A 25,991-nucleotide genomic window follows, 5' to 3' on the forward strand; every position below is an offset into this window, starting at 1 on the left:
TCAGGACCCAGATAATCACAATGGTGTGATCACTCACCTAGAACCAGACATCCTGGAATGTGAAGTCAAGTGGGCTGTAGGAAGCATCACTACCAACAAAGCTAGTGGAGGTGATGAAATTTCAGTTGAGCTATTTCAAATCCTGAAAGATGATGCTATGAAAGTGCTGCACTCGATATGCCAGCAAATTTGGAAAACTCAGCAGTGGCCACAGGACTGGAAAAGGTCAGTTTTCATTTCAATCCCAAAGAAAGGCGATGCCAAAGAATGCTCAAACTACTGCATAATTGCACACTCATCTCACATGCTAGTAAAGTAATGCTCAAAATTCTCCAAGCCAGGCTTCAGCAATACATGAACCGTGAACTTCCAGATGTTCAAGCTGGTTTTAGAAAAGGCAGAGGAACCAGAGATCAAACTGCCAACATCCACTGGATCATGGAAAAAGCAAGAGAGTTCCAGAAAAACATCTATTTCTGCTTTATTGACTACGCCAAAGTCTTTGACTGTGTGGATCACAATAAACTGTGGAAAACTCTGAAAGAGATGGGAATACCAGACCACCTGACCTGCCTCTTGAGAAATCTGTATGCAGATCAGGAAGCAACAGTTAGAACTGAACATGGAACAACAGACTGGTTCCAAATAGGAAAAGGAGTACATCAAGGCTGTATATTGTCACCCTGCTCATTTAACTTCTATGCAGAGTACATCATGAGAAACGCTGGGCTGGAAGAAGCACAAGCCGGAATCAAGATTGCCGGGAGAAATATCAATAACCTCGGATATGCAGATGACACCACCCTTATGGCAGAGAGTGAAGAGGAACTCAAAAGCCTCTTGATGAAAGTAAGAGAGGAGAGTGAAAAAGTTGGCTTAAAGCTCAACATTCAGAAAATGAAGATCAAGGCATCTGGTCCCATCACTTCATGGGAAAAAGATGGGGAAACAGTGGAAACAGTGTCAGACTTTATTTTTTTGGGCTCCAAAATCACTGAAGATGGTGACTGCAGATAGGAAATTAAAAGACGCTTACTCCTTGGAAGGAAAGTTATGATCAGCCTAGATAGCATATTAAAAAGCAGAGACATTGCTTTGCCAACAAAGGTCCATCTAGTCAATGCTATGGTTTTTCCAGTGGTCATGTATGGATGTGAGAGTTGGACTGTGAAGAAAGCTGAGTGCTTAAGAATTGATGCTTTTGAACTGTGGTGTTGGAAAAGACTCTTGAGAGTCCCTTGGACTGCAAGGAGATCCAACCAGTCCATTCTAAAGGAGATCAGTCCTGGGTGTTCATTGGAAGGACTAAAGCTGAAACTCCAATACTTTGGCCACCTCATGCGAAGAGCTGACTCACTGGAAAAGACCCTGATGCTGGGAGGGATTGGGGGCAGGAAGAGAAGGGGACGACAGAGGATGAGATGGCTGGATGGCATCACTGACTCGATAGACGTGAGTTTGAGTGAACTCCAGGAGTTGGTGATGGACAGGGAGGCCTGGTGTGCTGCGATTCATGGGGTCGCAAAGAGTCAGACACGACTGAGCGACTGAACTGAACTGAGAACAAATACACTAAAAAGGAAATTGAAGAAAACTCTTCTGGATTATGTTTGTTCTCAGTTTTCAATTCTATATCTGAAAAAGGGGATCTTAATTGTCAGATAGCCATAAATACTTGATTTAAGGTTAGTGATTTGGAAGCTGTATTAAAACTTGGTTGTATCCAAATAAACTGAGCCAGAGCAGTAGTGAGTGGAGATGCAGTGACATCTACTGTTCACTTCTATAATGAGCAACTCTTTTTACCTATTGTGAAGAGGAAGCTAAAGCTGCTAGTAACCCTAGTGTGGATCAAGGAATGGACATCCATTTCAGACACACTGTTAAAGCAAGTGTAAAACTTTACATAAGTATCAAAAAAGTTCAACTTGTGGATTTAACACTGTAAACAAAGACAGGCAGAGTGCCACTTCATTTAGGAATGTGGAAGAGGAGCCAGGAATGGGGGTCAGAGGACATTATCATTCCAGACTTTCATACAAGGTTCAATCTCATAAACTGATACCATGTGGCTTTTAAAGAACAATTCAATGGCAGGCAGCCTGAGGGAGACTCATTCTGTGCTCTCTTATTTTATACTTTCTAACCAAAGGCAACATTCCTTTACTCTATTATTAATTTTTTCCAAGCAAAATGCCTTGTCTTTTAGTATATTAATTCCTACTTTTGTCTTCCACTCATCTGTTTACCAAAATTGTCTTGTAAAATATGGTATGGATAGCATACTCGGCTATAGGTCATATGTTTCATTCTCTTAGCTCAGGAAACTCTTATGAGAAGGAACAGACTTTTCTGAAGGCTGTTAGCAGTACGAGACTAATGCTTTGACAGCGAAAGCTTCTTCAATACAACTCACTGAGCCTTAATCATACTTAAGCCATCATAGTCTCTTCACCTTGGCTATTTTTCTGTACTGTTCACAGATTCTACATAATAGCTGTAAAAGGAATGTCACTTAAGGAGTCCCTGATTCATAAACACCAAATAATAAACAGCCCAGTTCTGATTCTCCAAAGTCACTACCATGATGGAGCATTCTGCAGACTACATTACGAAGTCTTCTTCATACTACTACTTCTTCACTACACTATGAAGACTACATCTTCTCCATGGTACCATCTGAGCCCTCCTCATTCTACCTATAGACCTCACATTCCACCCCACACATAGTGTGTGTGTGTGTATTTTAATTAAACAAATTAAAAGGATGATAATGAATGGTCCAATAAGCTTATTTCAAACAGGCTGACCATTTCCAATTCTTGCCAGAGCACCTTAACTACTGAGATTAAACCTGCCAACCAGGTATTTCACTATCTCTCATTCAAGTACTAAGCAGGCCCGACCCTGCTTAGCTTCTGAGATCAGAAGAGAACCCGTGCATTCAGGATGGCATGGCCGTATATCAGGTTATTTCACTGTCTCTGATGATAAAACCACAGCTGTAAGAAACTTTAGGAGTTATCTAATGGAACTGTTTCACTTTCTAGATGAAGGATTTGTGGTCTGGAGGTAGAAGTGATGGCCCAAGGTCAGACTTCAAGTTAGAAGTTAACCATGATGATTATCAAGAACTTCTAGCTCTTAGTATAGCTTTTTAAACCCACATTTCTTTCTTCCCCACAGGAATTTGGGAACCAAGTGTCTAGGGAATGAAAGCTTTAGTTAAGTCAGTCTCATTTCCCAGGACCATAATATCTTTACTGATAGGCATATGATCTTTGGCACCAATAACAAGAATGGGTCAACACAGGATGTACTAGAAAAGTAGCCAAGAAAATATAACCAAGTATCAAGGCTACACTGTCAAGACTTACTGAGCAAATGGAGAAACTGAGTTTAGATGTCTTGCCTTAAGGCAAATTTTTAAAAAGCACCTGAGCCAGAACTTTGGGGTGAGAAGGTGATGCAAATCTTATTTCCTTCAACTCGTCTCTTTTACATATAATAAAACCTGTAATAGTAAGTATAAACTTTTAATAAGTCTATACTTCCTTTTGTAGAAATGTGTCATAAATTACTGAAGAGAGAACATAACCTTTTAACTCTTAAGTTTAGACTATCAGAAGTGTGGAGTAAAATGGAAACATTAAACTTGTAGACAAAATCCATCATCTTAATCAATCATGCTGACATACAAACACATCCCAGATTAAAGAATATGAAAACCACTTAAATAACATCATAATAAAAGTAAACAAGCACCTACGATTTGTCCACTACAATAGAAATAGTTTAAAAAAATGAGTACAATATTAGAACTGGTAAACTTGTTTCTTGTGGGAATATAGGTTACAATATATTTATAGTACAGGAACGGGTATACTGGGCTGAATATAAGTAAATGGATAGTGGGTGCAAGGTTTTTCTTCATGGAAGAAGGACGTTACAGTAAAGCAAGCAAAGAAGGCATTCTAAAACCCTGTGGTACTGGATTAAAGTCAGACACATCAATACAAACTCACCATTATCCTAATATATATACAAATAAAGAAACAGAAACAACTAGACATTCTGCATACAGGGGTAGTGGGCATATACACATACTCTAGCTCTAATTACTAATGTGACCTACAAGTAATGACTCCCCAGGAGCAATGGCCACTCCTAGTGTTCAGTGGTTCCTAAACACTATTCTCTAATGAAAAAAACCAAGGGCTTCTTGGAGAAATGGCTAATTCTAGGGCTGGGGCATGGAAAATTTAAGAAAAGCCTGGAACATCTTGTTGCACCAGAAAGTAAGGAAGTGCTCAAAACACAAAAAGATGGAGCATGTTACAGGGATACAGGAGCCATCTAAAAGAGCTCCCTCTGGAGCTGGAACAACATGGGCGACAAGATAATGGAGCACTGCATTGTAACTCCAATTATAAAATAAATATACATGAGTTCATAGTTCTATAAATAAATGAGGGAGAAGAGACAAACTTTCTTACAAAAGAATTCCAAATAATATACATACATACATATAGATAGATAGATAGATATAGATATATAATATATAAAGATACTCTCCCTTCCAAGAGGTACAGCTTAATTCTATACACCGTCCCCAACCCACTCTATCTTAGTGATAGCATAGGGAAAGAGAAAAGGATTAACTTTATGGTGGAGAAACTGGCAAACAAACTACTTAACCAAGTGACCAAGGTTAGTTTCATCAGAGATATTTTGCAAATATCAAGTACCCCTACCTCGCCATAGGGCACTTCAGGGCACTTCACTTTCGTAGTATTCTTTCCTAAACTTGTAACATCAGTCCAATAATGTGGAAAACATCAGATAAGCTCAGACTGGAGGACATTATAAAGGACAGTTTATATAAAGGATACTTGCCAGTATTCCTCAAAACTATCAGGGGATATGAAAAACATGCAAAGACAGAAACTGTCACAGACCAGAGGAGACTGGGACACATGACCAGTAAGCGTAACATGGGACTCTAGTTTCTGGAACAGAAGGATTTCTGACACAGAAAGGTAGGAAAAACGATGAAATGCAAAGTCTGGAGTTGAGTTCATAGTAAGGTACCAACATCGATGCCTTCACACTAGCAAGAGTGTCGTGATTATGTAAGATGCTAACAATGGGGCAAACCGGGTACATGGGAACTCTGTTCATCTATGAAACTAACTGTAAAGCTAAAAATTGTTACAAGTTTACTAAAATAATTAGTATAGTATTTTAAAAGTGTATTTTCAGACATTAAAAGGTAAAGTTGTAACAAAGCCAACACTAACAGTTCTCTCTGTAGTGAAGTGACGACAAAGGAGAGTACTTTGATCTACAGGGGACAGAACAAAGCTGTAGCAGGGCAGGCAGGAGGAGCCATCACTCACTCAGTTCTTCAGAGGTCTCAAAAAGACCACCCCATCAACTGGACTCGAGTCATTCCTACCTGCAGGGAAATCTCACCCTTATGGGTCAGCCCCTTCTCAGCAGTGCAGTAAGGGCATTACAGTCTTCAAACAGGAACAGCAAGGACTGCACAAATGAACCAGCTTGATGTGGATACTGGGCTGAAACTGCCTAATTCCAGAGCCTGCCTGTGCCCCACACAAGATACAAATGGAAGCCACGGAAAGCAAGTGATAAACTGCTGCATTAATAGGTTCTACTTGGTCTGGGTTCCCAAGGCGAAAGGGCTGGAGGCTTCAGAAAGTACCACTTTCAAAGATCCATTATATAAGGACACCTCAAAGTAATTCCAACTGTGGCTAGGACTGAAATCTCACAGTCTTCTGAGCTCTAGAACAACTGCCTTGGGCTCATCCCCAAGAGCTGTGAGACAGCACCAGGAGACACAGGCTGGTTTTAGCCACTCCTAGATTTGGATTTGGAGACTGCAAATTCAAATCCTTCCTAAAGCTCAACTCATCTTCAAAGCACTGTAGGAACTCCATATTTCTCCCTGAGGATTAAGAAACAACTTAGGTCTACAGAGGTAAACAGGCTCTAGTCAGCTGCTGGGCTACAAGCCATAGGGGCTCATGTTTCATTTCCAGAGTAGGGAGGCTGGGTGTGCGCTGCCTGGCTTCAGTGAGAAGGGAGAGTCAGTGGAAAGGAGAGTCTGCGTGCTGGTGGTCTGGCAGCCTGAAACATGCCTCTATCAGGTAGTGCAAAGATCGGCGTTACAGCAGGTCTCGACACCTCTGTCTCTGTCCAGCATCAATCTCCAGTCTGCATTTCCATACTCTTTACTCCACACACGCTTTGCTCCCGTGACACCTGCCCAGGCACTTAGATACTTTCACTATTAACACAACACCTACCTTAGGATCTACGGGGGAAGGGACAGCCGGGCTCCAGTTCATCCGCTCCTCACAGGCAACTCTTGATTTCTGGGGCCTAGGCGCCATCTACAGCAGAGTGACTGCTCCAGGGCTGCCTCTACTCAACTCCGCCTCCCTCCCCATCCTCACTCCCCTCCATCTTGCCACACTGTGTAGTAAAAACGTATCCCTTAGTTTCATATTTTCTCAGGAATTTCTTTTTAAAATTTACTTTTGATGGAAAGATAACTGCTTTACAATACTGTGTTAGTCTCTGCCATACATCAACGAGAACCAGCCGCAGGTATACATGTGTCCTCTCCCTCCTGAACCTCCCTCCCACCTCCCACCCCATCCCACCTCGCCAAGTGGTCACAGAGACCCAGTCTGCATTCCCTGAATCATACAGCACATTCCCACTGGCTGTCTATTTTACATATGGTAGTGTGTCTGCTTCCATGCTGCTCTCTCAATTCATCCCATCCTCTCCTCCCACTTCCCTTTGTCCTTAAGTCTGATCTCTGTGTCTGCATCTCCACTGCTGCCCTGCAAACAGGTTCGTTAACAGTCCCCAAGCAGCAGGAGGAAATAAACGGCAAGTGGCAGACTTTTTTTTTTCTTTTCTCTTCTAATCCTGCATTGTCAAGGCACCTGGTTCCACTTGAACTGAACTTTATCTCAAATCTTGAGCTAACCAATGAGTTTTTCTCAGGGACTTATCTTCCTTAAGGGAGAAGGGGACGACAGAGGATGAGACAGTTGGATGGCATCACCGACTCAACGGACATGAGTTTGAGTAAGCTCCAGGAGTTGCTGATGGGCAGGGAGGCCTGGCGTGCTGCAGTCCATGGGGTCGCAAAGAGTCGGACACGACTGAGTGACTGAACTGAAGCTATGTTAATGAACTATGTATTTGCTTGAAAATCTGCCTTTCTTCAAGATTCATGTCAATTGTTTTATGACTGGGGATGACTCACCTGGTGCCAATGCTACCTCAAAATGCATGTTGTGGGTGAGGGGTCTGGTGCAACTCTCTCAGTTTTGAGGTGTTTCCTTCCTCTAATTAGCAGCTTCCTAACAGGTAAATAACTCCTTGCTAAAAACTAGCAAGAGGGCATTCTTTCTGTCCCCTTCTGATGTCTATGTCAGAAGCTTTCACTATCTCTTTTATACTTTAATAAAACTTTGCTACACATAGAGCTCTGAGTGATCAAGCCTTGTCACTGGCTCCAGGTCAAATTCCTCTCCTCCGGAGGCCAAGAATCCCGGCATCCTTCACAGCTCGTAGCAGTAACCTTTCAGTACCGTCTTTCTAGATTCCACATATATGCATTAATATACAATATTTGTTTTTCTCTTTCTGACTTACTTCACTCTTTGTAATAGGCTCTAGGTTCATCCACTTCATTAGCACTGACTCAAATGCGCTCCTTTTTATGGTTGAGCAATATTCCATTGTATATACATACCACAGCTTCTTTATCCATTCATCTGTTGATGGACATCTAAGTTGCTTCCATGTCCTTACTACTTTAAATAGTGCTGCAATGAACACTGGGGTATATGTGTCTATTTCAATTATGGCTTTCTCAGGGTATATGCCCAGAAGTGGGATTGCTGGATCACATGGTAGTTTTATTCCTAGTTTTTTAAGGAATCTCCATATTGTTCTCCATAGTGGCTGTATCAATTTACATTCCCATCAACAGTGCAAGAGGGTTCCCTTTTCCCCACATCCTCTCCAGCATTTATTATTTGTAGATCTTTTGATGATGGCCATTCTGACTGGTGTGAGGTAAGGAATTTCATTTTAAAATGAAAACGCCTCCATAAGGAACATATTAAGCTACATTAACCTCATCATTAGATTAGCCAATAGGCCTAAGAGCACAAGGGGGAGAAGAAAGAGAAGCCCAGGACAGAGCACTGGAAGCCTGGATGAGACGAGACAGTGAGGGGTATTCAGTGCCTGGAATAGGGAGAGAGGCTCAGAAAGAAAAGCAGACATGGCAACAACAAAGAGACGATTCATTTTCACAGTTTTTTCAAATCACGCCCTATGTAATAATCACGAGCTTCTGCCGTAACACGGCAGGTGAGGGGAGAGAGGGGGTTTTAGTCGTCATTTAATCTCTTATTAAATTTTAGGATTAAAAAAAATAAATAAATAAATTTTAGGATTTAATAATCTCTTATTAAATCTTAGGATTTAATAATCTCTTATTAAATCTTAGGATTTAATAAGGTCTTAGGAAATAAGGATTCCTACTTCCCAAACCCAGTAAAATCAGTGCCACGAAATGAAGAGTAAAAACATACACAGGTCTGAGACAAAAGATGAAAACTGGCTCAGAATGGGGGGAAAATTGCCATTAATTGGGCTGGAAGGACAGACACAGAGAAAGGTAGACACAAAGATAACAGGAGACACTGTTTCTCGCAAGGTCATTCAGATGCTGTAAAATGTTATACTGACTCTCTTTCAGTGGCTACTTGCTTTCTTATCAATGATGCCCCCAGATTAGCTTTGTTAGAGCCATCTATTATCACTGAGGCTATCCAACTGCCAAAGTGCCCTTCCCCACAACATCACCCAAATCCTAATAATCCTCCCCTCTAGCCCTACCTCAGAAACAGCAGCCAATCCAAAATTAATCCCACTTCCCCAGAGCCTTTTCTGACTCCTTCAGCAGGAACCCAAGCTTACAGAAGCTGCTGACCCCGGCCGATGTCATACATGGCACCCCACAGTTCCCCTGGAGTGCCTTCTCTCACCACATGTCAATCAATACGCTTTTGTTAGACTACAGGCTCATTTCAGGTGCTCTCTGAACCCAGATGCCCTCCTCTCCTCCCACTCCCAGCCTCAACTCCTAGAAGCACAGAGATTCCACCCCTTCGTACCAGTCTTCTCTTCTTGTACAACTACCCTCCCCTGAAGTAGGCCTACCACCAGCTGATAACAAAAGGAAAGAGGAGTGAATTCGGGGAGGGGAAGAAAAAAAAAAAAAAAAAAGAGGAGTGAATTCAGGAGGCCAGAAAAAAAGAAAGACGAGGAGGCCAAAGAATAAAGGAAAACCAGGAGTATACAGTACTCAAGAAGCCTAGTGACAAAAGTATATCAAGGAGAACAGAATTATTAACTGGACCCAGTGCAGCTAACAAATCAAGTAAGTTGAGAACTGAGAACAAAGCACTGGCTGCAGCATCATGTAGGTCACTGGTGATTTTGAAAAGAGCAGCAGTTTTAGTGGCGTAGGAGGGACAGAAGCCTGAATGGAAAGAAGTCATGAGACTAGGCAAACAGGAGGGAATATCCATTTCTGATACTATCAGGAATGTGAAAAAGAGAAGAGAAATGGGGAAGAAGCTAGAGAAAAATTAATAGTACATTATTTATATATGCAACAGCAAGAAATTTTTTTTATCAATCCAACCTATACGTACTTTTTCAAGGCATGTAAAACAATAATGTGTGCCAATATTATGTCTCCAAAGGATTTTTATTTCATATTGGAAGAAGTTTTAAATAACTCAGATGTCCATCAATGGAGTCTAAGCTAGAAAAATGAAGACATATCTAGCAAAGAGAATACACCACAGCCAGAAAAAGAATGAAGATTTCTACACTAATCTCTAGAATTAAGTGAAAAAAAAAGTAAGATGTATATCAGTATCTATAGTTATAACACTCCTTTGTAAGATAAGGGACACATTTACATACATCTGCTGGTGTCTGCAAAACACAACTCCAAATGGACACTCCATAAATGAATAAACAGAAACGAGCGCCTAGAGTAAGAGCAGCGGCCTAACTGAAAGGGGCAGCACGGGAGGGAGATGTCTGGGGAAACGTCCCAGGATGGTGACGGCACACAGGGTAGGAGTGCTCGATAAATACAAAAAAATATTAAATTATTTATGCAGAAGTACTTAGCACTGTAAGTGACATTAAAAAAAAATGTTTACTGTGTTACTTTGTTGGAAGATAGAGTCAATGATAAGAATAAAGTCTGATGATTGGTGACATCATCAGTAGTCAGGACTACTGTAGTAGTAGAGGACTCTAACAATAACAGTAAAACAGATTTCTTGTATAAAATCTAGGAGTTTTTGATACCTATAAAAAGGATATATAATCTTTAATGCTCATCATTCATTAGTTTCACCAAAGTAAATAGAGCAATAAGCCCTTACTCTTAAAGAACTGCAATTAAAGGTAAAGAATTAAGCATTTAATCTAGCCTTATTTGTAAAACTCAATTTCAGGAAAATAAATCATTGTTGATAAAGAAAAGCTTCTTCCCCCCAGAACTACCCCAGCTAATAAATGTGGGGGAAAATTGCCATTCTCTAACCCCTATTTGAAATGATTCAGGCAATAATCAATGAACAAAAACATTAGGCAAAAGGTTGGTTGATGGGGAGGATCTTTGCAGGGATCAGGCTGTTACCACTTGAACCTTTTCACTGATCTCAGCATCACTAAGAGTCAAACAATTTTGAAAAAGAAGAATGGCGGTATCACACTTCTTGATTTCAAATATTATTACAACAAAACAATAGTAATCCAAATAGTGTGGTATTTACAAACAGACATAAGGATCATGGAAGAGAATGAAGAGCTCAAAAATAAACCCTCACATTTAAGGTCAAATGATTTTTGACAAGAATACTAAGCATTCAATGGCAAAGGGAAATATTTTCAACAAATGGTGGTGGGAAAACTGGATATCCACATGCACAATGATTAATTTGGATCCTTATCTTACACCATATATAAAAATTAAATGGATCAAAGATCTAGACATAAACCTCTTAGAAGAAAAGAGTCACGACACTGGATCTGGAAGTAATTTCTTGGATTTGACTCCAAAAGCACCAAAGAAAAAAGATAAATTGGACTACATCAAAATTAAAATGGTTATCCTTCAGGTCATTTATCCGTTCTTCTGCCTCAGTTATTCTGCTATGGATCCTTCTAGCATATTATTCATCTCTGTTTCTTCTTTAGTTCTTCTAGGTCTTTGGTAAACATTTCTTATATCTTCTCAATATTTGCCTCCATTCTTTATCCAAGATCCAGAATCATTTTCACTATCATTATTCTGAATTCTTTTTCTAGAAGGTTGCCTATCTCCACTTCATTCAGTTGTTTTTCTGGGGTTTTATCTTGTCCTTTCATCTGAGACATAACTTTCTGCTTTAACATGCTGATTGACTTTCTGTAATGTGGTTTTTGTTTTAGTCACTGTGGGACTGTGGTTCTTGCTTCTTCTGTCTGCCCTCTGATGGAGGAGGCTAAGAGGCTTGTGTAAGCTTCCTGATGGGAGGGACTGCTGCTGCTAAGTCGCTTCAGTCGTGTCTGACTCTGTGCGACCCCATAGACGACAGCCCACCAAGCTCCCCTGTCCCTGGGATTCTCCAGGCAAGAACAATGGAGTGGGTTGCCATTTCCTTCTCCAAAGCATGAAAGTGAAAAGTGAAAGTGAAGTAGCTCAGTTGTGTCTGACTCTTAGCGACCCCATGGACTGTAGCCCACCAGGCTCCTCCGTCCATGGGATTTTCCAGGCAAGAGTACTGGAGTGGGGTGCCATCGCCTTCTGGTGGTGAAAAAAACTGGGCCTTCCTCTAGTGGGCAGGGCCTTGCTCAGTAAAGCTTTAATCCAACTATCTGCTGATGAGTGAGGTTGTGCTCCCTCCCCGGTATTTTTTGGCCTGAGGTGACCCAACCCTCTGGTTGATGGCAACCTCCAAGGGGGACCTTCCAGGCTGCTGCCCCATTCCTGTGGTGAGCCCCTGCCAATCCATGCCTCCCCCACAGGAAACCATCCAACACTAGCAGGCAGTTTTGGTTCAGTCTCCTGTGGGGTCACTCCTTTCTTCTGAGTCTTGGTGCACAAAAGGTTTTGTTTGTGCCCTGCAAGACTGGAGTCTGTTTTCCTGGAAATCACTGCTGTAGAAGCGAATAAGAAAGAAGAATGAGAAGAAATGAAGACAGCCTAAGAGACCTCTGGGACTACATTAAACACACCAACATTCACACAGTAGGGGTCCCAGAAAGAGATTAGAAAGAAAAAGGACCTGGGAAAATATTTATAATAAGATAAAAATATTTATAATAAATATTTATAATTTATTAATAAGAGATTAATAGCTGAAAACTTCCCAAACATGGGAAAAGAAATAGTCAACCAAGTACAGGAAGCACAGAGAATCTCAGGCAGGGTAAACCAAAGACAGAACACACTGAGACACACCATAATCAAACCAACAAAAATTAAAGACAGAGCTGTGCTTAGTCGCTCAGTCGTGTCCAGCTCTTTGCTACCCCATGGACTGTAGCCTGTGAGGTTCCTCTGTCCATGGAGATTCTCCAGGCAAGAATATTGGAGTGGGTTGCCATGCCCTCCTCCAGGGAATCTTCCCAACCCAGGAATCAAACCCAGGTCTCCCACATTGCTGGCGAATTCTTTACATCTGAGCCACCAAGGAAGCCCTAAAAAATATTAAAAGCAACAAGGGAAAATGACAAATAACATTCAAGGGAACTCCCTTCAGGCTATCAGCCCATTTCTCAACAGAAACTCTACAAGCCAGAAGGGAATGACATGATCTATTAAAAGTGATGAAAGGAAAAAAAAAAAAGTGATGAAAGGAAAAAACCTACAACCAAGAATACTCTATGGAGCAAGACTCTCCTTCAGATTTGATGGAGAAATCAAAAGCTTTCTAGACAAGCAAAAGTTAAGAGAATTTAGCACCACCAAACCAGCTTTACAACAAATGCTAAAGGAACTTCTCTAGGCAGGAAACAAGAGGAAAAGACCTACCTACAGAAAATAAACCCAAAACAATTAAGAAAATGATAACAGGATCATACATATTGATAATTACCTTAAATATAAATGGATTAAATGCACCAACCAAAAGACACAGACAGGCTGAGCAGGTGTATGCACTTCCACTTAGCACATCACTCTGCTTGACCCCCCAAATTGTATGTAATTGTGTTATATTGTTAGGTTAATCATGTTATCATTGTGACTTGCAATTGTAATTATTTTTTATTTTTTGTCTGGCTATTGACTGTGAAAACTGATAAAACACCTTTCACTATTGCGATTATGTAACTATTACTCACAATACCATTGTATCATGATTGGTCAGCAGAAAAATAATAGAATTCTATATTATCAAAACTAACATTTAATAGAAAACTCTAGAATTACTTTTTAAAATCCAGATGCATATCAGAATTATTTTGGAATTTTTTGAAAACTACAAATGTACAGGTATTACTTTATATTTATTAAATCTATTATATTTAAATTATTAATGACATCATTCAAGATGCTCCTATTCTTATTTTTTCTGCACTTGATAAAATATTCTCAGAGAAATGTTAACGTGTCTTACTATGATAATATATATATATATTTTTCCCTTATATTTCTTCTTATTTTTGCTTTATATATTTTGGTTTCTGTTAGGTGTCTAATGTTTTATGATCTCTATCTTCTTTGTGAATTGTACCTTTTATCAGTAAAAATATTCATATTTGTGTCATTAAAAACAAACAAACAACAACCCAGGGAAAAAACAATTAAAATGTTTGTGGATCAAATGACACAATCAATAGAGTGCAAAGGCAAACCATGAAATGGAGAAAAAACTTACAAATCAATATCTGATAATGGGCCAAAAAGTTGGTTTGGGTTTTTCTGTTAACATCTTACATAACTACTTTATACACTGGTCAATCCAACATATATAAAGAACTCCTAAAAAAATAAAACTCATAACCTGAGTTTTAAAATGGGCAAAGGGCCTTGTGCCTGATTGCATCTGAGAAAGAAAGATGGGTCACCAGCGGCTCTACTGGAGTCATCCAGGAAAACCAGGCCAGGGTTCTTACTCTTGCTGCATCTGCTCAAACCCGCATTGTCTGATCCAAAAACACAGCCTTAATATGCTGTTTCCAACAGTACCTGAAGGATATAGGCTTCACTTAGTTGGACTAAGTGAACTTCCTTGAATGGGTTACCCAGGACATCTACCTTACCACAGAGACAATGCACATTAAAAAAAAAAAAAAACCCTTTTCAATTATGTTTTAATGTGAATGGAACAATCAACTGACTACAGAAATCTTTTAAAAACTTACTAACTAATCTCAATGGATTCATCTTTAAAATATGTGACTTATTTTCCCTCAGTTATATAAAAGTATTCATGCTGGGGGGTAAAATGTGCAAAAGGACTTTTAAACAGACAAACAGAAGGACCTAAAAGCACAGGTAAAGATGCTCAGTATCATTCATCATTAGAGAACTATAAATTAAAACTACAATGCAATACTATCTCATACTCATTAGGATGGCTACTGTCAAAAACAAAACAAAAGCAGAAAATAGTAAGTCTGGACAAGGATGTGGAGAAACTGGAACTCTTGTACCCTGGGGAGAGTAGAATGGTATAGCCACTATGGAAAACAGTATGGCATTTCCTCAAAAAATTAGAAATATTTTGCCACATGGTTCAGCAACCCTCACTTCTAGGTATACACCCAAAAGAACTAAAAGCAGAGTTTCGAAGAGGGATTTGTATACCTGTTTTCATAGCAGCATTATTCATAATACTAAAATGGAGAAGCAATCCAAGTGTACATCAATGGATAGATGATTTTAAAATGTGGAATATACATACAACGGAATATAATTCAGCTTCATAAAACTGGGAAATTCTGAACCATGTTAAAACTTGGATGAGCCTTTAAGATGAACTGAAATAAATAGCCAGTCACAAAAGGACAAAAACTGTGATACCACTCATCTGAGGTACCTAGAGAGATAGGAAGTACAATGGTGGTTGTCAGGGGCTGGAGGGAGAAGGAAAAGAGGAGTTAATATTTAATAGGTACCGAGTTTCACTCTTGCAAGAGTTCTGGAGATAGATGGTACTGATGGTTGTAAAACAATGTGAATGCACTTAATGCCACTGACCTGTATACTTAAAAATGGTTAAGATGGTAAATTGTTATGGGTATTTATTTCACCACAATTAAACAAACAAAACCCTGAGGTCTAGTAACTTTGAATTAGTAGCTCAGGGTCAATCAGTAATATATTACATGGCAGCATCAAAACCAGAGGTCAGATCTTTTAACTCCTGGACTAGTGCTTACTTCCTCCCTACCTCCCGCTTCCTTCCCTCCCCAGTCAGCTTTGAGCGTTCCACAAACCAGTAAAGACAGTACTCATGGACACAACTGTTCCTGGCAAAAAAGATGAAAATATTAACATTCTAATAATTAAAACTTTTATAGCCCACTAATATAACTGAATGGACGATAGTGCAACTGCAGAAAACCAATACAGCCTGAAAATACATTTAAGCAACTTAAATTACTAATTTAAATCTCAAAGTATAATCAAAACTACAAAGGGAATCAAAACTATAGCACATTAAGAGCCAAACATATGCAACTGGCATGAAACACACAGAATTAAACTGGTATTTAAACTATCATTTTGCATTAACTTTTTTTTGTTCCTAAGTACCCCTTCCTCTTCATTTCCACTCCAGCCCCTTAACAGGCCAGAATATTCTCCTGGCTTGAATCTGGGCACAGAGCTTTGAGGGAACAAATGATTATCATCCCTAGACTGAAGTAGCAGCAACCACCACCTTGGGGTGTTAGGACTTCCTCAAGGCCACCGAGACTTTCTAACCCTACAGCGGGAGCCACCCTCACTACCGTCTCGCTGCTGAGGTGCAGCGCACTGCGCCTTTCAGTCTGGACCACAAGTCTGCTACTCGTCTCTTTCAGACGCCCGTCACCTTCAATCTATCTCCCACTCTTTGCACACACAGAACCTTCAATTCAAGTCAAACTGCATTAGTCAAGCTCAACCATAGTTTATACTTACTTATTACAACCTGGAAGTGTGATACGCTGCCAATCTGAATCTTTCCAGTTAAATTACTGCATCTCTGGGGAAGCCCCTTCAGACACCATTTGACCTAGAATGTTATTATTTCCTAATGTTTATTATTACTATTATTGAAAAGAAGCATTGTAAACAGATTGTATTATTTTTAAAAGTAGATGCAGGTTCACCACAAAACTGAGAAGATAATATACTCTCTGCTCCACATACACACCATCTCTTTTACCATCAATATCCCATGAAGTGATGTATCTGTTACAACTGATGAACCTACACAGATGCATTATTATCGTCTGAAGTCAACAGCTAGGGTTCACTCTTGGTGTTGCACATTCTGCGGGTTTTGATAAATGTATGATGACATGTCTCTATCACTACAATATCCCACAGAATAGTTTCACTGCCCTGTGCTCTGCCTATTCCCTCACCAGCCACTGGCAACCACTGTTTCCACAGCTGTGCCTTTTCTAGTATGCTAATACAGTTGGAATTGTACCTTTTCAGACCAGCTTTTTAATTTAGTAATACGCACTTAAAGTTCTTCTGTATCTTTTCATGAACTGAAGGCTCATTTCTTTTTAGTTTATTTATCCATTCACCTACTGAAGCACATTTTGACTGCTTCCAAGTTTTGGCAATTATGAATAAAACTGCTGTAAATATGGTAAGAATATTTTAGTTTAGTAAATATTCTAAATCAAGCAGAGACAGCCCCTCCTCTCTTCCTAGTTTGCTGAGAGTTCAATCACAAATAGGTACTGAATTTTAGCAAATGATTTTTCTGTATCTACTGATATGAACATGCTGATTTTTCTTATCCTGTTGATATAGTTAATTATATTAACTGATTTTTTGAATGTTGAACCAGCCTTGAATATCTGGGATAAATTTCATTTGGACGTAGTGCTATTATTCTTTCTATGCATTATTGGCTTTGATATGCTAATATTTTGTTGATAATTTTTACATCTATATTCATGAGATAATGGTCTATGATTTTCTTGCCTTGTACCGTCTGCTTTGGCATTAGGATAATGCTGGCCTCTTGAATGAGTCACAAAGTATTCTTTCTGCTTCATTCTTCTGGAAGAGATCCCAGAGTAGTTGTATAATTTCTTCTTTAAATGTCTGGTAGAATTCAGTAGTGAACTCACCTAAGCCTGGTGCTCTCTATTTTCTAAGATTAGTAATTGTTGGTTCAATTTCTCTATAGAAACGGCCAATACAGATGGTTTATTTCTTCTTTTGTGACTCTGGTAGATTGTACGCATCAAGAAATTGATCTATCACATCTAAATCCATCTATCACATTTGTGGGCATTACATATGTTTGTTACCAACACAAGTTGCTCATTAATATTCCTTTATCATTCTTTAAATGTCTGTGGGATCTGAGTTGATGCTCTCTTTCATTTCTGACTTTAGTAATTTGTGTTCTCTTCCTTTTCTTTCTTAGCCTGGCCAGAAGTTCCTGACTTAATCTTTTCAAAAAACTGTTTTGGGTTTTGTTGATTTTCTCTATTGATTTTCTGCTCTAATTTACATTTTACTTCTGATTTAATTTGCTCTTACTGTTTTAGTTTCCTAAAGTGAAAGCTTTGATTAGAGATTTTAGGTTTTTCTTTTTCTAATATATGTATTCAGTGTTGTAAATTTTGCTTTAAGTACTGCTTAAAGTAGAGCAAACTGCTTTTCACAATTTTGATAGGTGTTATTTTCATTTTCATTTAGTTCAAAGTATTTAGATTTCTCTCGAGATTTCTTCTTTGATCCATGTGTCAGTTAGAAGTGTGGGGATTTTCCCACTAGCTCTCTGTTGCTGCTTTCTAGTTTAATTCCATTGTAGCCTGAGAGGATACATTGTATAATTTCTATTCTTTTAAATTTGTTAAAGATATTTTATGGCCCAGAATGTGGTTTACCTTGGCAAAAGTTTCATGTGAGCCTAATAATAATGTATATTCAGCTACTGTTCAGCAGTTGCATATGTCAATGATATCCAGCAGATTGTTGGTGGTGTTGAGTTCAACTATGTCCTTAATGGTTTTCTGCCTGCTAGGTCTGTCCATTTCTGGTAGTTCAGTTCAGTTCAGTCGCTCAGTCGTGTCCGACTCTCTGCGACCCCATGAATCGTAGGAGGCCAGGCCTCCCTGTCCATCACCATCTCCTGGAGTTTGCCCAAACTCATGTCCATCGAGTCGGTGATGCCATCCAGCCATCTCATCCTCTGTCGTCCCCTTCTCCTCCTGCCCCCAATCCCTCCCAGCATCAGAGTCTTTTCCAATGAGTCAACTCTTCGCATGAGGTGGCCAAAGTACTGGAGTTTCAGCTTTAGCATCAGTCCTTCCAATGAACACCCAGGCCTGATCTCCTTTAGAATGGACTGGTTGGATCTCCTTGCAGTCCAAGGGACTCTCAAGAGTCTTCTCCAACACCACAGTTCAAAACCATCAATTCTTTGGCGCTCAGCTTTCTTCACAGTCCAACTCTCACATCCATACATGACTACTGGAAAAACCATAGCCTTGACTAGATGGACCTTTGTTGGCAAAGTAATGTCTCTGCTTTTGAATATGCTGTCTAGGTTGGTCATAACTTTCCTTCCAAGGAGTAGGCGTCTTTTAATTTCATGGCTGCAATCACCATCTGCAGTGATTTAGCCCCCTAAAATAAAGTCTGACACTGTTTCCACTGTTTCCTCATCTATTTCCCTTGAAGTGATGGGACCAGATGCCATGATCTTCATTTTCTGAATGTTGAGCTTTAAGCCAACTTTTTCACTCTCCACTTTCACTTTCATCAAGAGGCTTTTTAGTTCCTCTTCACTTTCTGCCACTTTTAGTTCCTCTTCACTTTCTGCCAGGTGGTGTCATCTGCATATCTGAGGTTACTGATAATTCTCCCATCGAAAAGCAAAGGAGAAAAGAAAAGATATAAGCATCTGAATGCAGAGTTCCAAAGAATAGCAAGGAGAGATAAGAAAGCTTTCCTCAGGGATCAATGCAAAGAAATAGAAGAAAACAACAGAATGGGAAAGACTAGAGATCTCTTCAAGAAAATTAGAGATACCAAGGGAACTTTTCATGCAAAGATGGGCTCAATAAAGGACAGAAATGATATAGACCTAACAGAAGCAGAAGATATTAAGAAGAGGTGACAAGAATACACAGAAGAACTGTACAAAAAAGATCTTCATGACCCAGATAATCACGATGGTGTGATCACTCACCTAGAGCCAGACATCCTGGAATGTGAAGTCAAGTGGGCCTTAGGAAGCATCACTACCAACAAAGCTAGTGGAGGTGATGGAATTCCAGTTGAGCTATTTTCAAATCCTGAAAGATGATGCTGTGAAAGCACTCCACTCAATATGCCAGCAAATTTAGAAAACTCAGCAGTGGCCACAGGACTGGAAAAGATCAGTTTTCATTCCAATCCCAAAGAAAGGCAATGCCAAAGAATGCTCAAACTACTGCATAACTGCACTCATCTCACACGCTAGTAAAGTAATGCTCAAAATTCTCCAAGCCAGGCTTCAGCAATACGTGAACCGTGAACTTCCAGATGTTCAAGCTGGTTTTAGAAAAGGCAGAGGAACCAGAGATCAAATTGCCAACATCTGCTGGATCAGCGAAAAAGCAAGAGAGTACCAGAAAAACATCTACTTCTGCTTTATTGACTATGCCAAAGCCTTTGACTGTGTGGAAATAAACTGTGGAAAATTCTGAAAGAGATGGGAATACCAGACCACCTGACCTGCCTCTTGAGAAACCTGTACGCAGGTCAGGGAGCAACAGTTAGAACTGGACATGGAACAACAGCCTGGTTCCAAACAGGAAAAGCAGTACGTCAAGGCTGTGTACTGTCCCCCTGCCTATTTCCGGTAGAGGAGTACTGACATCTCCAGCTCCCGTGGTAGAGTCATCTGTGTCTCCCTGCAGCTCTATCACCTTCACCTCCCAGAGTCTCAGCGTCTGTTGTCAGGTGCACACAAATTAAGAATTGTTAACCATGCACAACTACTGAGCTCCTGCTCTAGGGCCCATGAGCCACAACTACCGAGGCCCTGCACCACAGCTACTGAAGCCCGAGTGTCCTAGAGCCTGCAAGCCACAACTACTGAGCCTGTGTGCTGCAACTACCAAAGCCCACGCACCTAGAGCCTATGCTTCCCAACAAGAGAAGCCAGCACAATGCAAAGCCCACGCACCGCAACCAGAGAGTAGCCCTCACTCTCCACAACTTGAGAAAGCCTGCCTGTAGCAACAAAGACCCAGTGCAACCAAAAATATTAAAATAAATTATATTAAAAAAATACTGAATAGTCCCCTTTATCATTACATGTTATCCTCTTAATCTCTGATCACTTTCGTTCCGTTTGAACTGAACACCGCTACTCCTGCTTTCTTTGAACTAGTGTCAGTATAGTACATCTTTCTCCATCCCTTTATTCTTAATGTATAAATACATTCATATTTGAAGTGAGTTTCTTGAAAGCAACCCAGGGTTGGGTCTCGTTTTGTGATCCATTCTGACAATCTCTTTCTATTTGTGTATGTAGAGTATTGAGGCTTGAAAGTGGTGACCAATATAGCTGGATTAATATCTACGATATTTGTTACTGTTTTCTATTTGTTGCTCTTGTTCTTTGTTCTGATTTTTGTCTTCTACCCTAGCTCTGTCTTTTAGGTTTTAATTTTCTACCCTGTCTCTGTCTTCTAGGTTTTAATTGAGTATTTTACACAATTACAGTTTCTCTCCTTTCCTAGTATAAAAATTAGCTTTCTTTTTCAAATGAGATTGTCAGTTTGCAGTGTATATTTACAACTAATTCAGATGAAATCATAAATGACACTACATCATTTCATGAGTAGTTCAAGTATCATATATTAGCAAAATACTCCTAACTTCTGCCTCCAGTCCCTTGTATCATTGCTGTCGTTCATTTCACTTATTAATTTGCATATATATAGGTACACACACACAGATCCACACCACAAGCGCATATAACTGAACACAAGCATACATAAGTGATTACACTGCTATTATTTTGAACAAATTGTTATGTTAGATCAATTAATAATAATAAAAACAAAACTTTTAATTCTACCTTCACATACTCATTCCTCAGTGCATTTTCTTTGTGTAGATCTGAGTTTGTAACCTATAGTTTTCCCTCTCTCAGAAAAAACTTTCTTTCACATTCTGTGCAAGGGAGGACATTTTTTTTTGTTCAGTCACTAAGCCATGTCCAACTTTCTGCAACCCTATGAACTTGCAGCACACCAGGCTTCCCTTGTCCTTCACTATGTCCCAGAGTTTGCTCAAATTCATATCCACTGAGTTGGTGATGTTATCTAAACATCTCATTCTCTGCTGCCCCCTTCCCCTTTCACCTTCAGTCTTTCCTAGCATCAGGGTCTTTCCAATGAGTCGGCTGTTTGCACCAGGTGGCCAAAGTATTGGAGCTTCAGCATCAGTCCTTCCAATGAGTATTCAGGACTGATTTCCTTTAGGACTGATTGGTCTGCTCTCCTTGCTGTCCAAGGGACTCTCAAGGGTCTTCTCCAGCACCACAATTTCAAGGCATCAATTCTTCAGTCCTCAGCTTTCTGTATGGTCCAACTCTCACATCTGTATCTAACTACTGGAAAACTATAGCTTTGACTATACGGACCTTTGTCAGCAAAGTGATGTCTCCGCTTTTTAATACGCTGTCTAGGTTTGTAGGGAGGACTACCGGCAACAAATTCCCTTAATTTTGGTTTGTCTGAGAAATTATTTCTCCTTAACTTTTGAAGGATAAGTTTCCAGAGCACAGAATCCTACGTTGGGAGAGTTTTTTTCACCCTTTCAGTATTTCAAATATTTCATTTCACTGTCTTCTTCCTTGCCTAATTTCTAAGAAGTCATTATATACTCTATCTTTGTTTATCTATCTGGTTCACTTAGGTTCCTAGATCTGTGGTTTGGTGTCTGATGTTAATTTAGGAAAACTCTCAGTCATTATTGCTTTAAATATTTCTTCTGTTCCTTTTTTCTCCTTCCAGTATTCCAATGATGCATTTGTTACATCTTTTGTAGTTGTCCCACAGTTCCTGGGTATTCTTTTCCATTTTTACTCCCAGTCTTTTTTTCTCTTTGCTTTTTAGTTTTCTAAGTTTCTACTGATATATCCTCAAGCTCAGAGATTCTTTCCTCACCGGGTCCAGTCTACTAAAGTGCCCATCAAAGGCATTCTTCATTTCTGTTACAGTTTTTGATCTCTGGCTTTCTGTTTTGCTTTCTTCTTGTTCACATCATCCGTTTGTTCTTTCATGTTGTCTACTTTTTTCATTCCAGATCAAACCAATGAATCCTAAAGGAAATCAGTCCTGAATACTCACTGGAAGGTATTTAATATGTTATTTAACATATTAAATATGTTAACGTGTTTAACATATTAAACGTGTTAACATATTAAAATAACATATTAAATATTAAATCACAGATTTACTAGTCTGATAATTGTAACACTCCTGCCATGTTTGACTCTGATGCTTGTTCAGTCTCTTCGAACCATGTCTGCTGTCTCTTTTCTTTTCTGTTGAAAGGTGTACATGATATACTGTGTAAAAGGAACTGCTGAAAAGTACATTCTGCAGCCCTCTGATAGGCCTCAGTCTTTTGGTGATCCTGTGCCCCTGAACTGTGAACTTCATCAGCATTTCTCAGCTTTCTTCCCCATTTATGGGACAGGAAGGCTAAGCGGACTGGAACTGGGCGTTTCCCTTTCCCCAGGTCAGTCAGGCTCTGATAAACCCACAGTGGGTAAGACTCTGGTAAAATAATTTCTCCTGAGGGCAGGCCTTAAGAAAAACACAATATTCTGGGTAATTGCAAAACAGTTACTTTCCCCTTTCACCTGCCAGAAGATTTAGGGGATTTTTCTTCCAGTATTCACTGGGAAAACCCAGTAGAGATTCTTGACAAAAGTGAGAAGACATTCCTAGACTCTTCATCTCTCAGGCTTGTCCACACTGAGCCTCCAGCATTTTGTCAACTATAGTTCTAGTTTTTTGACCCCAGTACTGGTTCCCACAGAGGATTCTGCAGCTGGTTTCTGCTCTGGTAAAATTTAATTTCCTGCAAAATTTTCAGTGCACATTAAGCTATATAATCTTCTGCCTTGGGTACTCCACATAAGTGTTTAACTTTCTTGTTTTATGACCTGGAATTTTTGACTCACCTTGAAGATGCCACTAGGGCAAGAGATCACTGAGATACCTGAGAAAGAAAAACTTAAGGAATCAGCATTTACCAAGCTAATTCATACAAGAGTTGACAAGGGTTACTGCACAAGGCATCACAGTACAGTCCCGTAGAAGAAAGCAGCAGCAGGAGGGCAGCGGCACCTCACACCTTTACACTGACGACCGTGCCAGGTGCTGTTCTAAAAGCTTTCACATGCGTTAACTCACCACATTCCCTCAAGATCCTATGAGGTAAGTACTGTTTTTCCTATTTTATAGGTGAAGAAACTCAGCCATTGAAAGGTAAAATAATTTCCTAAGGTCACAGTGCTATTGCACTATTCATGCTACAACTATACTATTCATCTTCAGTAAAAAAAGAATATTTAAGAATTTAACTATAAATGAACCAAATAAGTTATGGTTACTCTTTTTTAGTAAGCAACCCAGATTCTGTCTTCAAGATGGCTGTTTAATATAGTTTATTGTTTGATCACTATTTACGTACCTTGCCCCAACACAATAAAAAGAATTATCAACCCACAGAGAAAAAAAAGTACATTAGTGGACACCAGGAGTTTTATGAATGTTTAACAGGTACAGAGTTTCCTTTTGGGGTCATAAAAGTATGTTGGAACTAAATAGATGATGGTTGCACAATTCTGTGAATGTACTAAATGCCAATGAACTGTTCACTTTAAGTGGTTAACTTGTTATGTGAATTTTACCTCAACTGAAAAAGAATGATCTATTAAAATATTTTGGTTAATAATAAGAGGAAAGGTTCTAAAATATTAGTGAGCAGTAAAAAAGTAGCTTATATGATTATATGTAGCACAATGCCAAACCTTAAAAGCAAAAATTTTTATGCTTTTAATATTTGGATACATAAACAGGATCTATATCTGTACTTCAGAATAAATGTTCTTTTTGGTTTATATTTTCTGTATCTCCTAGGTCATATATTTCTTTTATTATAAGAACAAATACATTATAAGTTTGGTATGTAACTGATTTAAAAGTTTTCAAATAATAAAATGGTTTTAGTAAATTCAAATATATCAACAATTATAGTAAATGTGAATTCTCTTAACACATTAATTAGAAGACAAAGATTGTCAGAATGGGGCAAAATAGCCTAACTATATGCTATCTATAAGAAACTCCAAATATAATGATATAGGAAGGTTAAAAGGGTCAAACAGGAAGTCAAGGGAAATTAGAAAATACTTTGAACTGAATGAAAATACAGTATCTCAAAATTATGGTATGCAGCTATAAGCAGTATTCCGAGGGAAATTTATAGTTGTTATAGACTACATATTTGTATCTTCCCTTCCCCACAAATTCTTACTTTGAAATATTCATATAATACCAAATATAAGGGTATTTTGAAGTTGAGTCTTCAAGAGGTGATTAGGTCATGAGGGTAGAGCCCACATGAGTAGGATTAGCATCTTTATTTTGAAAGATCCCAGAGAGGATACAGGGCTTCCCTGGTGGCTCAGACAGTAAAAGAATCTACCTGCAATGTGGGGGATCAGGGTTCAATCCCTGGGTCGGCAAGATCCCCTGGAGAAGGAAATGGTTACCCACTCCAGTATTCCTGCCTGGAGAATTCCGTGGACAGAGAAGCCTGGCGAGCTACAGTCCTTGGGGTCACAGAGTCGGACACGACTGAGCGACTAACATACACAAAGAGGACACAGTGAAAAGAAGGCTGTATCATGAAGTAGGAACCAGACCTTGCCAGACACTGAATCTGTCGGCACCTCTATCTTAGGCTTGCTTCCCAGCCTCCAGAAATGTAAGAAATAAATTTCGGTTGTTTAGAAGCCACCCAGTCTTGAGCTTTCATCTTAAGACATTACAAAAAGAGTAAAGATAAACACAAGTCAAGCAAAAGGAGGGAAATATTAAAAGAACAGAAACCTATGCAACTGAAAACAAAAGAATAGAGAAAAATCAATGAAACCAAAAGCTGTTTTCTTTAAATTATCAAATTCTTTAAAATTACCAAGATTATCAAAGAAAAAAAGACAGGAGACACAAAATATACAGAATGAGAGAGGATTATCACTACATGCACAGAAAGCATTAAAATGATTTAATAAAGAATAGTATAAACAATTCTACACAACATAAATCCAACAATTCAGTGAAAAGGACTAATTCCTTGGAATTACCCAAAGTCATCCAAGATGAAGGATAACCTGAACAGATTTATAATTACAAAAATAAACTGAGTTAGTAATTTTAAGCCTTCAAAAAAGATCCCTCCAGGCCCAGAATGTTTCACTAGCAAATTTTCAAGAAGATGACCACCAATTCTGTATAATTTGCTACACGGGGAAAAAAAAAACTGGTAAACATATCAGTTTATATAGCTGCAGGCCACTAGCCACACGTAGCTATTGAGTAGCTGAAATGCAGCTAGAGCCACATGTTGAAACTGTAATATTTTGGCTATACTG

The 25,991-nt window shown here is 39.3% G+C and overlaps 1 protein-coding gene across 9 annotated transcripts in view; it reads right to left on the reverse strand.

Moving 5' to 3' along the window:
• The window catches only part of ILRUN (inflammation and lipid regulator with UBA-like and NBR1-like domains), a 106,109-nt gene that overhangs the window by 21,590 nt on the left and 58,528 nt on the right, over nucleotides 1–25,991 (reverse strand). The window contains exon 4 of one of the 9 annotated variants that reach the window (XM_086371233.1): nucleotides 7,245–12,831. The exons of the other annotated variants lie outside the window; for them this stretch is intronic. Within the exon in view, the coding sequence (XP_086227359.1) occupies nucleotides 12,449–12,831 (383 nt within the window). The 3' untranslated portion in view covers nucleotides 7,245–12,448. Of the gene's footprint in view, nucleotides 1–7,244; nucleotides 12,832–25,991 lie in introns of those variants that run through there. 9 annotated transcript variants of the gene reach the window in all.

Source organism: Bos grunniens, chromosome 23 (genome assembly GCF_055505025.1).
Source record: "Bos grunniens cultivar Pamir isolate PY7600 chromosome 23, Bosgru_T2T1.0, whole genome shotgun sequence".
In the NCBI taxonomy this organism is placed as follows: domain Eukaryota; kingdom Metazoa; phylum Chordata; class Mammalia; order Artiodactyla; family Bovidae; genus Bos; species Bos grunniens.